The sequence below is a fragment of the Gallus gallus genome, chromosome 2 (genome assembly GCF_016699485.2).
Source record: "Gallus gallus isolate bGalGal1 chromosome 2, bGalGal1.mat.broiler.GRCg7b, whole genome shotgun sequence".
Classification (NCBI taxonomy): domain Eukaryota; kingdom Metazoa; phylum Chordata; class Aves; order Galliformes; family Phasianidae; genus Gallus; species Gallus gallus.
Window position 1 is genome coordinate 62040832 of NC_052533.1, and position 13678 is coordinate 62054509.

Here is a 13678-nt window from a genome sequence, read left to right on the forward strand (position 1 = left end):
ATTCCATCTCCCCTCAGTCTGGATGCCTTGCTGTTTTACAGCAGGTGACTACTGCACAGTGTTGTGATTTATAATTTACTGCTTTACATTTCTGATTAGCTTTCAAGCTTATTTGCAAGATCCACCAAGAGATGTTTGGAGACCTTATTCTGTATGGTTCTGCCATTCCAGATGGTATTCCTGGTTCTTAATATTATGACAAAGAGAGATCTGGCCATAAAACTATATGGGATGTCAATTTAACACTGTGAAAAGAAGAACGCTTACCTTTATCAAAAATTTCCTTTAGCACTCCTCGTTTTATAAGCTCCTCTCTGCTTTGCCTCATTGATATCTTTCTTTCCAAAGCTGAAAGTGAAGGAGAAAGGTGATTATTAACAGAAAAGAAAGGAAATGTTTTAAAATGCTTTTTCTCCACTCACACTAAGTGACAAATGAGTGTGCCAAAAGCCCACAGAACCTCCTTGCTCTTGAAATAAGGCTGATACTGATAGAAATGTCTATAGACTGACTCATTTGAGGGCATGTCTCAATTCCTGTTGCCCAGTTTGGATACATGACCCAAGCGTTTCTTGCTTGGGTCATGAGTAAGTAGAAACAGTAAAGAGAGAACAAAAAAATAATGCAGAAGCTAGTGAGAGAAAGGTAAAAAAGAAGGTAATGCGAAAGATCACGGAGAATGAAAGATGTGACTGTGTATTGTTCACTGTCCATGGAAGAGGACTGGCACTGCTGGTGCCCTGAAGACAAGGCTGGTTTGCCACTAACTCCAATGAGAGTAGAGCAAGACGTTTGGGATAGTGCCAAATATGAGCTGTTTAATGGAGTCTTCTCCCTGGAGGGGTGTTTTCCCCAATATAAGTACAAACAAATGACACTCCATGACAGTAATTTAACACCAGGTCTCGACAAGTCTGGGTCCTGTATTTGCTGCTTGGAGACTGTGGTCACTGGGGCAGCAAGATTACAGATAGAAATTTCATGTTTGTTTAGTTCAGCAGTAATTAAAACTATGTCCAATTAACCAAAACATCACAAAGGACATGGATTCAGGCAAACTGCTGAAAGGCAGCAAGCAAGGGGCACGAGAAGTGATGTGCAGGAGGGGCTGTGTGTGTCTGTGTGTGCTCTGTGAGAAACAAGCTCGTGCTTGCCAAAAAAGAGGCACAGTTAAGGGCGAATCGCTTCTGCCATATGCTCCCCTATCAGACACAGCGCAGATGCACACACAGATGAACTGGGACTTTGCTTCTTCAGTCTGCCCAAGGCAGATTTAAAGCAAAAGGGGCTCCAAAACACTCTGCCCCTGAAAACATGAGGATGTAACCTCTTCCGACACTGCTGGCTGTTTGCTGTTCCCAGAGGGACACAATACACTTGGTGAATTAGCCGTGCTTACACTGACACACTGCATTCACTGCAATTTATTTGCTGTTAGATACGAGTGGCTTAGCATGAACAAGGCAGCGCTGATTTAAAAAGCACTCAGGTCCATAATATAAATTTAGATTTCTCCGTTTTTAAAATCAGCTTTGAACATGTATTCTTTAGGACTAAGAAAGCCAGCAGACACAATCTATAGCTAATAAAACCCCTGCTTTCTTCTGAACACGCCCTCTGAGCTTCCATACCAATCACAATGATGGCAGTACAAGCCCCATCAGCCAGCTGCGTGGTACAGTTTTACTGCTGAGGCTTCTAATGTAACAGCCCAGTTTAAGAAGTGCTTTAGGCACCTAACTGCCTTTCAACAGAACTTAGATTTCTAATATGCTTTTGACAGATAAACCCTCCAACAATGAGCCTGCGGAGCTGCCTTGTAGACTGGCCGTCCATCTGTCTTTTCCTTGCATCCAAGCAGCCTTGTTCTGGTATGGCATTTAAAGCTTCTTCTCTAAGAACAGCCACCATCAGTCCCTCCAAAAGAAAAAGTCAAAACGAGCTACAGCTAACCCTTCAGCTTTCTCCTGCCACACAGGTCATTAAAATCCTGTCTTTAAAGACTAGTTTGGCCTTACTTAACACCTTTTCCAATAAGTCCGGGAAACAGTAATTTCCCCTTAATGCAAACAGAGTAGAGCACTCAGCTTGTGTTGGCTGGAGGGCAATTAAGCAGGGCAAACCAGCAGCAAAGGAGCAGCTTCTGTCCATAGGTCAGAAGCACTCTTCACAAAACAAAGAGAGAGGCAAATTCTTCTATTTCTGAACTTCACCAGAAATAGCAAAGTAACAGATTCACGCTCTACATACAAGTCTGAGCACGATTGCAGGAATATTACCATATGTTGCATACAAGTAGATAGATTTCCATACGAAATGCTGGGTTTTCATATACCCTACACAAATAAGCCAGGTGAGAATGGCCAGCAAAAGGTACAGACCCCATGGGGTGTGTAGATCAAGTCATCAAAGTCAACCACTGAGGACATGAAAGTGTCTGTCATTTTGCACAGGCGCTGGGACCCACTTGCATTCCTCATCCCACCCTTTTGCTTTGTGAACAGTCAGCTATGTAGTAATGCAGCAGAATTACTGCTGACTTCACAGCCAGCCACTCCCATCACATTATAAAAGCAGCAGTAAGAAATCCAGTAATACTTCTGGGGTCTGAATCCTAACCAGGGCCACCTGGATATTATGCAGAAGCAGAGGAGTAACTTTCCCAAAACTATCACTGAGCAACATACTCAAATACAGGGCAAGAATTCTCAGAAACACAGATTATTTTGCAGTCCACCTAGCAGTCTATCTAAATTTTCAGAAGACTAAATACATAGGTTCTTTCAGACATCCCCTTTTAGTTGTAATCTGTTTCTAATCCAGAATGGCAAAAAGAAAATCAAACCCTCCATAACCCAAATCAAACCACGCCAGTTTGAAGCTTAGACGAAAGCAATCTTTTTTTCAGTTTCCAAATCCTTTCTAAGTAGGCATAGAACTGAAAGTATTAATTATTTTCCTACTAAGCCAGTTTAATTAATAAGATATTTAGAGGAAGGGCATGCTGGGCTAAGAGCAGCACTGAATGATAATAACAGACGCTATACTAAAACGATGGAACACGCTGCTTTCTCTCATTACAAATCTTCCTCCCGAACAAGTCTTGCACATTTAAATGCGTAAACTGCTATGCTACTGCAGGATCAAGTGAAAAAAAAAAACCCAACATAAAGTATCTAAGATGCAGAACTCATTAGGCTCTAACAGCTTGTACAATCAAATGATTCACTCTGCCCGGATTTCTCTGACAATGATTGCCAGCTCTTTTACGAAGGATTTTATTTTCAAGCAGAAAGCTGATACAGAACAAATTCATTCACTTTCAATTGAGAAGGGATCCATTCACAGTAGAGCATAAATAAAGAACCTCTGAATTAATCCTCGATTCACGAGAACCCCTTTACGTTCTGTGATGGGAACTAATAAAATATAATTAATACTTAACAAAAGATGTATTGCTTCATTGGTGATTTTCCTTGGTGATTAACCTCATTTTGTTCATTTGTACAATCTTCCAGGAGATTAGAAATAAGCATTAAGCCCTCTTTATGGGGACTGCTTATACCAGAGACTGGTTATCTTAACAAATTCATCCGTTTTCCAATAAATACTGTTACCAGCTTCTAGAAGTGAGATGTCTGTATTTTATGACACAAACGTACAGATTTTGCCACTGAGCTCTGCAGTAGCTATTACTTTCAAGTTCTGATGAATAAACAGTGGGAAATATTTTTATTAATGTTCCTGAGCTAGTGTTTTTGAACTCTTCCCCCAGGAGCAGCACCCCTCCACTGTTCAAACACAGCTCTTCTCTGTGGCAGACCCATTAAGAACAGTAAAGCCCTGACAGGGTCACGAGGATTTCCAGCCCCTCCATTCCGGAAATCAAGTACAGTTTTGTCTTTATTCCTCTAATAATCTGCTGTGCTCCACAATGACAGTGCTCGTGGGCCATTTCTCCAGCTGAGAAGGTGAAGCATGCTGCTGCCTTTGTGCCAAATGCCTCTGCCGTTCCATTAAGCAGCCAAAGAGGCATTTATGTAGTCAGGATATTTGACCTTTCTGTCCCGCCGTTCTTCCCCCCAGGACCAAGACTTCTCAGGTGAACTGTTTCAACATGCATCTCCCCTTCACACAACTTGTCACGTTGCTGTTTAAACCAAGGGGTGGACTAAACGCACAAGTCCTACCCTTTCTATTTATCTGGCAATCAAAACTAAAACCCATGTCAGTGCTAGCCAGCAGACTCTTAACCCTGTTTTCTTCTGAGGTTGCCCTTTAGCCTAAAGAGCACTGGGGGCTGCTTTGCATGAGTTCTTCCTTTCAAAGGTCATTATAATCTTCATGATGATTTAAGGAAGCAAAGATCATTAGCTATGAATGAAGCACAGAGGAGGAGCTTCCTGGTGTGTCAATTAGATTTGAATTCAGTAGGTTAAAAATTGCTTTGCTAATGTTTCAGTTCTGAATAACTAGAAACAACTGAACCAATAATTTTGCAATGTTAAGAAAAACTATCATCAATTTCCTTTAGATTTGCAAAGGAGAATTTTCCAGGTGCAGTGGATTACGTGTAGAGGAAATGGACCTGGGGGTGTTGGTTGATGCTTGGCTGAACGTGAGCCAGCAGTGTGCTCAGGTGGCCAAGAAGACCAATGGCATCCTGGCTTGTAATGGAAATAGCATAGGCAGGTGGAGCAAGGAAATAACCATCCCTCTGTACTCAGCACTGGTGAGGCCGCACCTTGAGTACTGCCTGTTCAGTTTTGGGCCCCTCACTACAAGAAAGACACTGAGGCTCTGGAGTGTGTCCAGAGAAGGGCAATGAAGCTGGTGAAGGGTCTGGAGCACAAACCTTACGAGGAGTGTCTGAGGGAGCTGGGATTGTTTAGTCTGGAGAAGAGGAGGCTCAGGGGAGACCTTACTGCCCTCTACAGTGACCTGAAAGGAGGTTGTGATGAAGTGGAGGCTGGCCTCTTCTCCTGCGTAACTAGCAATAGGACAAAAGGGAAGGACAAAAGCTCCAGGGGAGATTTGGGTTGGATGTTAGGAAAAATTCTCCAAAAGAGTTGTCAGGCACTGGAAGAGGCTGCCCAGAGAGGTGGTGGAGTCACCATCCCTGGAGGTGTTCAAGAAATGTTTAGATGTTGTACTGAGGGATGTGGTTTAGTGGGGAAATATTGGTGGTAGGTAGATGGTTGGACTGGATGATCTCGCAGGTCTTTTCCAGTCTTGGTGATTCTATGATTATCTATCATAACATGTTGCATCATACTGAAACTCTTCTACCTATGTAGACTTTCTTGATAATCAAACAGAGCAGGATTCACCTGTTAATTTAATACAGCGTGAGCTTCTGATTCTAAGTTGGCCCCCTTATACAGTAAGAGCAATTCTCAGGCATGATTGACTGCAGCCTAATGTAGCATCTAAAACACGCTAAAGTGCACCTTGGAAATGCCTGTTATTCTTTCCAGACTGCAAAGTGAGCTAATGGTCAGCAGCTAAGCTGGAGAAGCACAAAATTAGGACTGAATTCAATCTTGAAATCAAAATTGACAGAAGAACAACATTTTATGAAAGATATAGACAAAAGACTCAGACAAAGTTGAGGAAAACACAGGTGTGCCAGCACATACAGAGTCCTATTAATTTTAGGATTGATTCAATATTTGTAGCATCACTGCTGTGAGCTTGAGGTTTGACTGATGCCAAAACATAGCTTGGATGAAATAACTGTTTTGCTTTGCTTAGCCCTAAATACTTTTTTTTTTTTTTTTTTTTTTTTTTTTTTTTTTTTTTTTGCTTATAACATGAGTATATCTCCTGGAGCCTGAAGGAAGGGGAAAACTATCTCAACAGGTTTCCGAGTATCTGAGATTTGAAGTTTCTTACAAAAGTTTTGGGTCTCTGTAGTCTCAGCCTGGGTTTTCCTGTAACAGTACTGTCTACAAAATCTGTCTCGACTAACTACCTAGAAGGGATTAGAAGCATCTGTTTGTCTGATGTCCACCTACGAATTTCCTGTTCTGATTGTAGCCAAGCACTTCCATTATATGAGATCACAAATAAGTGAACGTCGGTTGGAAAAAAAATGTGAGGGTACTAAAAGTTAAGCTTGATTTCTTAAAAAATTAAAATACTATAAATATCTCTCCAAATCAGGTGAATCTTCGTGTTGACAAAATCAATCCCTTTCAATCCCATTTGGAAAACTTCTGTGGTAGGTGCTATAAGACTAATAAAATAGGAACAGTATCGATACCCCACTGGATGAGTAACTAAAACCACTAGAGAAGCAAAGAAGTGGCAAAGGGAGGTACAGACAAGTTGAAACAACTCAGCTCATCACCTACTTGATCATTTGCAAATAATTAACAGCAATCATTGTGTAGCCAGTGGCCTATGCACTAGGCTACAAAATGATCCTTCTAGATGCACTATTTTTTAATCTATAATTAATACAAATAAAATAACAGGAAAAAGAGGCCCAAAGCCAAAACAAACTATTCATTTTATTTTATTTTTAGTACTGAAAGTACAAAAGGATTTATTTTAGACTATGATTACCTAAAACACAGAGATTATACTAGGGCATATTGCTTCCACTTACATTTAGACAAACTCAAGACACCAATCCATCTCCTATAAGAAGCACTGGACTAGGAGCATGGACAAATGTCATTTGCTATAGCCTAGCCATTGAATTTACACAGTAGGAATGTTCACATTGCTTAGGGAATGCAGGCTCAAACCTCAAATTTCCAATTACTAACTAGAAAGGTTTAGAAGGTATAACAGTTGTCAGAACTGTTGGCTACAGATGAAAAATGAATTATTTCCTCCTTACTGATGGAATCTGATGAAAGTAAAACTGCAGAAAAGGTGAAATCAACCTTAAGAAAACTAGATTTATACTGATCGTTACTACTTATGAAGTAAACTGTCAGAGGACAGGCTCAGGATAAAAGGATTTCAAGGTCAAAACTGTAAACATAGAGTTACAGGAGCTAATCAAGGTGCTGCAAACCACAATAAGCAAAGATCACAAAACAGTAGTAGAAATCAGAAACGCAGTCAGTGGACAAACCCAAATTAAGTAAATGCAAGGAAAGCCAGAGAAATAATATTTGAATGATTCCCTCTAATATAATTAAAGAAGGAATTGAACCAAAGAAATCAGAAATCTCATTCAAGAACAGATGGACTGTGTATTTTTCATATATAAAATGAGTTAAAAAAAATCAATAAAAGAAGCTACTTTCCTAGGAAAAGTACTAGACTTCAACTAGATCCAAAGAAACCCAACATAATGGATTTCACAGGCTCAACAGAGCTAGTCTGTAATAAGATGAATGCATGAAAACAGGAGCTAAAATAAAGGATCTTAACAAATATACCAAACGGCTTGAAAAAATATATCAGAGAATGGAAGTGAGAAGAAAACAAGTCCCTAGGCATCCAAAAGAAAAATGGTACTGTCCCCAGCTGCTCAGCTAATAAGCAAAGCACTTGGTCAATGTAATTTGATAGTCTATGAATAGTATTTTGAAAAGACCTGCATTTTCACCCTTATTGTGGTTTAATTTGGCAAGCAGTGGAACAGCACACAGCCTTTCACTCACTGCCCACCCTTCCAGTGGGATGGGGGAGAGAATCAAGAAAAAAAAGTAGAACTTGTAAAAAACCATTAAAAAACTATTTACAAAGACAGAAAAAGAAGAAATAACAATAAATATATATAAACACACTCACATATATATATATATGTACACATACACTCACAAAGCAATGGATGCACAAAGCAACTGCTGACCTACTCACTACCCATTGACCAATGTCCAGCCAGACCCCAAACAGCAACAGACTGCCTAGCCAACTGGTTTTATAGTTTGTTCACACAGTACCATGTGGTATGGGATATCCCTTTGGCCAGTTCAGGTCAGCTGTCCGGGTTCTGTCCCCTCCCAGGTTCTTGTGCACCCCCAGCCCCATTGCTGGCAGGGCAGAATGAGAAACTGAAAACTGAAACATCCTCGTCTCTGTACAGCGCTGCTCAGCAACAACTGAAACATCAGTGTGTAATCAACATTGGTTTTTTTTTTCCAAAGCCCAGTTGTACTAGACACTTTGAAGAAAATCAGCTCTGTCCCAGCTGAAACCAGGACAACTCTCTTCGTACATAATTGGTTTTCTTGTCACACTTGAGTAGGAATGTAGAGAAAGCTAGAAAGTATTCAGAAAGCTGACCAGAATATGTTGCAAAAAAATAAAAAAGAAGAAGAAGAAAAGGCATTCCTTGTGCAAGGAAGGCATTCCTATACTAGAACTGGAAAGTTGAATCACCAAAATGCATTGCTTCCACATCACTTAATGAAAAATGTGCTTCTGTGGCTTATTTAAAGAAACTAGCAAGAACGTAACACGGCATATATTAAAGAACACCTGCCCTACAATTACAGTGTGATTACAGCACAGAATGCCATATCCTGGGAATTCTGAATATATATAATTTAGGCATCAAAAACAGTATGGAAGGGGGTGGTACTGCCTTCTTTGATGATTTTCATCCAAGTAAGAAACCTGGCAGGCTTTAAGAGCCCACGCTGAATTCCTACTTCATCCTAATTAGCTAAAGATAAATTGAGTATGGCTATTACCACCATTGTTCTAACTGAAATGAAGCTGTGTCCTAACTGCCAGCAGAAGGCAGCTGACACAATGATAGAATATCCACCTGTGTCTTCAGATGAATCACAAGTCAATGAAATCATGGTTTCTCCTACAGGCTTCTGCCCTATAACGAACACGCAGAAGTTGTAGCATCAACTAAACTAAGAATGTGGGTTTTTTTTGCTACCAGATAAGACTGGTACTGTCATCTGAAATTATTATAAAGAAGGAAATTTGTAGGAACAGCAGCAGCTACACAGCTCAAAGAATGGCTGCTTTTTTAAAGTAACTCAGCTTGCTTTAGGCACCTCCCAGTCTCAGATCTCTGCAGTATAAGAAACAACAGCTATGCTATAGGCAAATCAGGGAGCTGCCAGGTGAGATTTCTGAAGCGTGCTTCCTTTGCTCCAAGATGGTACCCACTCAGTTGATACAGCTGTTAGGGATCTGCAGTGTCATTTGCAATGGCAGAAATGCCTTTTTGCAATGTTCCTCTACCTAATAGTTGAAGGCACTTTCCTCAGAGCAAAAACCAAATCATCCACGTGGTGGTCACTGCTTGAATAATACAACTCAAGTGACTTTCTGCAGTTAAAAGAATTATCTTCAGAATAGTTTACACATGGGATATAAATAACCAGGCAAGCTGCTGCTTTTGGATTTGCTCCTCATCAGACAGTGCATCCAGATGGCATAATACAAAGTAGATAATACAGAAGCAAGTTTGGCAGATGTCAGGAAACTGGATTATACAGTGTAACGTTTAGAGGATGAAGAAGTCAGTTTTCTTGGTGCAGAAACAATGGGGAAAAATATCAAGACAAAACCAGAACAACTGCAGCGGATTGGTAGGAAGGGAAGATGATTGCTTGGACTGACTCCTGGGAGATGACAACCAAACTACTGGCCAGCGTCTGGTCCCCTTGTTTGCCATGTGGGAGGATCACGGTGCTGATAGAAGAAACAGCTGCAATCAGCAAGACAAGCAACACAGCTCTTCTTATACTAACAGCAAAATGTTGTGCAGTTCATTTTACAGCTTGGATTTACCTTACAGCTATAACTTTCCCAACACAAATTGCCTGGTACCCACAGACAGATGTGCGAAAATAGTGCCTTACTCCTTAATGAAATTTCACTTTGGCTATAGAGACAGCTTTATCAACTACAAATTCCTATCTCACCTAATAGGGATTTGAGATAACATTAAAAATACCAGCACAAAATGATGCCCCAAAGTGTTTGTTTGCACACATGCTGCTGCTGCTGTAAATTACAGTTTAGGAAAGAATTCTTCATTTATATTGGAATGATGAGTACAATGCAGACTCCCAAATAGACACACAAAGCAGATGGGTAGTTTGGATTGTTGTATATCTATGTCAATATGTACACCTATTTAAAACACATAGTACAAAGCACAGCTTGGAACTAAAACTACCTATTTGAATCCAAAATTGTCTTAGCACCTTTTTGAGAGAGAAGTTGTTAAGATATCAAATGCTTCTGGGAGACCATCACTAACCTTTTTTACACCCAGAAAATGTCAACTAAGATCACACAAATTAAAAATACATTTGTTATGAGAATGAACTGCCAACATCCCTTCAACACAGAGCTCTGTTAGGAACTAGACAGGAAATCATTCATTTAAGACTTGATTATAGGCATGACTGAATCACAGAGCAACAGACACTTCCTTCAAAATATGAAAATTCCCAAATTGCAGCTGTCATATCATCCAGCAATTATCTTTGGATGATATTTCTAGCTTGTGCAACAGCACTAGTTGGTCAGTACATAGCAGATTCAATGCTGAAATAAAACCAAGTTTTATGTATTTATTTATCTTTAACACCAGTCTCTTATTGCAATAGTGTGGTCTACTTCCTGTTTTGGAAGCTGAAAGTTGTTCAAGTAATGTCATTCATTTGTCATTTCAGTATATTTAGCATATTTAGAGGCTTGGTCTGATTGTTTGCCTTTGATTGTCTTGATCTGCTTTGGCTAAAAACATAACTTTCCCATATGGAGGGAAACTTTCCACAATACAAGACAGCCCTCCAGAAACAAAAGATCAAAAAAGGAGGAGGAGATTGGGATCTCAGCTACAGTCATGAATTCAGAATAGCTTCATGAGAATTTGCATGCACCGTCCTGCCTAGCAGCATGAATTGTTCCATTTTTTAAGTAGGAGTTAATATTTTTAACGTCCATCAATGATAAAATGGTTTTATTTTCCTCTCTAGCAAATACGATGCTGAAGTGATCTTGAGAAAATACAGCATTTTTACACTAAGTTTTAGTTATCATTTTAGTGTTTTTTTTTGTCTGCAAAAGCATAGTTACAGTTCTTGTTTGGGATGGAGAAACAGAGCTGAAGATGCCGAAGAGTTTAGACAATAACATTTCTGAACTTAAGTACTGATATAAGAGGCAAATTTGGAGATGGATATGCAGGAAGGACAGCGAAGGAGATACAATAATAGCCTAGACACATTTCTTACAGGGCCATCACATTACAAAGGTAGATAACATTAGATAAAAGAAGGGTAGAATTGAAGTCTGGTATCTCAGAATTCCAGTTCAAGGGTCCTGACTGCCTAGAGACTAATAAAGTGTATCTGTTAAAAATGTAGAAAATCAAACGCAGAATTGTTAGATTCATAGATGACCTAAGGTTAAAAGCAGCAGTCCAGAAGGATATTATGTGGCATATAACCTAGATAAGATAAAAAAGTTGTTATTGTGAAGAGTTGCTTAGGAATTACAGACTATTGAGCTTGGTTTCCATACCACCAGTCTAGGAAAAACTACACAGGATAAACCTAAAAATAGGAGACCTAGAACAGAATAGAAATGAAAGAAGAATCATCCTGGGCTTGAGGTGAGAAGCTCAAAGAAGTTAATGAATGAATGCTCTGCTCCATGTAGTGCTTCTGGAGTTCCAAAACCTTCTGTTAAAGTCATTAAAACAATAAAAATTGCATAAGATGAGTATGAGTGTCCCCCAGAGGATTAATAACATTTAGAATGTGAGGAGGAATGTCCCATACATATAACAGAGAGATGTGGTAGGCCCTGCTCTCCTCTACACAAAGATTAATTGTAGAAAGGGCAGCAATAGGAAGAAGACAACATTTGCTGACTGTGGCCAAATTAAGTTGACTGTAAAGAGCCACAAAAGATCTTATGATACTAAATGACAAGTGAAAAAACTCAACATTGATAAAAGCAAACAAAACACATTTGGGAGAAGTCTGCACTAAGTGTACACACACAGTGATAGCTAATAGTCATCTCCCCTAAACGACTGTGCTTGGAAAGTGTAGGAAAAAAGAAAAAGAAAAAAAAAAAGAAAAACGGGAAACAGAAATCAGGAATTATTAGGAAATAAATATATCTCCTCTGTGCTATGGCTAATGCCTGTCTGATTGTCAATTGCCAAAAAGACACAGTAGAACGAAACTAGGTATGGAGAAAAAGGAAGAAGACACATTAAAGGGATAGGCTATCTTAATAAACAATTATGGTGAAGCTGTATTTTTTGTGTCATCTTTTATATCAAGGTTCTGGAACCAGGTGCCAGGTTGAATGGGGCTCTGGGCAGCCTGGTCTAGTATTAAATGGGGAGGTTTGTGGCCCTGCCTGTGGCAGGGGCGGTAGGAGATTCATGATCCTTGAGGTCCCTCCCAACTCAGGCCATTCTGTGATTCTGTGATGCTGTGATCCTGTGATTCTGTATCATGACATTCACAAAAGTGCATAGTAGCAGTCACGTTGGCTGTGTTCTGTATGAACCAGATAGTTCCCTTGAAGGAGAAATTGGGCTACAAACCAGCATCAGTACACATACTCTATGCAGTGGGGGGAGATGCACCAGACATGGTTCCTTTGGCTCTCTAAAGCATCCGCATGGGCTGTGCACTGTTCTGGATCCACTAATAACTGAAAACTCATTGCAGAAGGGCTTTTGCTCTGGGACTACCTGTGGCAGCAGCAGGAGCTCCTGCTCTCATTCACCCTGCTCACATCCCATTGCTCCAGATGAGGAGAAATAACAACACAGAGAAGCAAGTCAGTCTGCACTGCCTGCCCTTGAGACCACAGGCCATGCTAGAGCAAACAGTGCAAAACAGAGCTCTTTACTCTGGGAAATGGGCTGCTAATTGGGAATACAACGGAGGTTTGTAACAGAACTTGTAAAATGCAAGAAATAAGGAGCACCAAACAAAATTGTCTGGATACATGTGAAAAAAGAAAAAAAAAGTGCAGTGTATTTTTCTCTTGCGGAATTAGCTGGGAAGTGACATCCATTAAGGCCAAAAGTGTAACTGGGTTAAAATAACATTATTTAAATAATAACGCACAATAAGTCCACAGGTGACTTTTAGATCTGGGGGCCCGGATACAACTTTCATCTAATGAATTTCGAATGAGTGTCAGGATGTGATTTGGTACGTGAGAGGATAGATAAGTACAGACTCACCCTGTTTCTAACATATTCATAGAATCATAGAATCGTTTTGAGTTAGAAGGGACCCTTAAAGGCCATCTAGTCCAACTCTCCTGCAATGAACAGGGACACCTACAGCTCCATTCTGTTGCTCAGAGCTCTGTCCAGCCTGACCTTGAACGTCTCCAGGGACAGGGCATCCACCACCTCTCTGGATAACCTGTTCCAGTGCCTCACCACCCTTATTGTATAAAACTTCTTCCTTATATCCAAACTAAATCTCCCCTCTTTTAGTTTGAAACCATTTCCCCTTGTCCTATCACAACAGACCCTGCTAAAGAGTCTGTTTCCTCCTTTCCTACAGCCCACCTTTACATACTGAATGGCTGCTTATACTAAATCTAACTGTTGACTGGAGAAAGATAGTGGACTACACAGACTTTGGTTTGATCTACTATGTCTCACTTCGACCACATTTTTCTTTAAAGGATGTGTTTAATGAATCAGGAGAAAACACTCTTGATCTTAACACACAAAACTACAGTGTAT

At 40.1% G+C, this 13678-nt stretch overlaps 1 protein-coding gene across 20 annotated transcripts in view; it reads right to left on the reverse strand.

Annotated features, from left to right (window-relative positions):
• Positions 1-13678, reverse strand: part of PHACTR1 (phosphatase and actin regulator 1) — a 296609-nt gene that overhangs the window by 72197 nt on the left and 210734 nt on the right. For all 20 annotated transcript variants that reach the window (NM_001389383.2, NM_001389382.2, XM_046917540.1 and 17 more), the window contains one exon: positions 268-348. In NM_001389383.2, coding sequence (NP_001376312.1) covers positions 268-348 — 81 coding nt within the window. The remainder of the gene's footprint in view (positions 1-267; positions 349-13678) is intronic.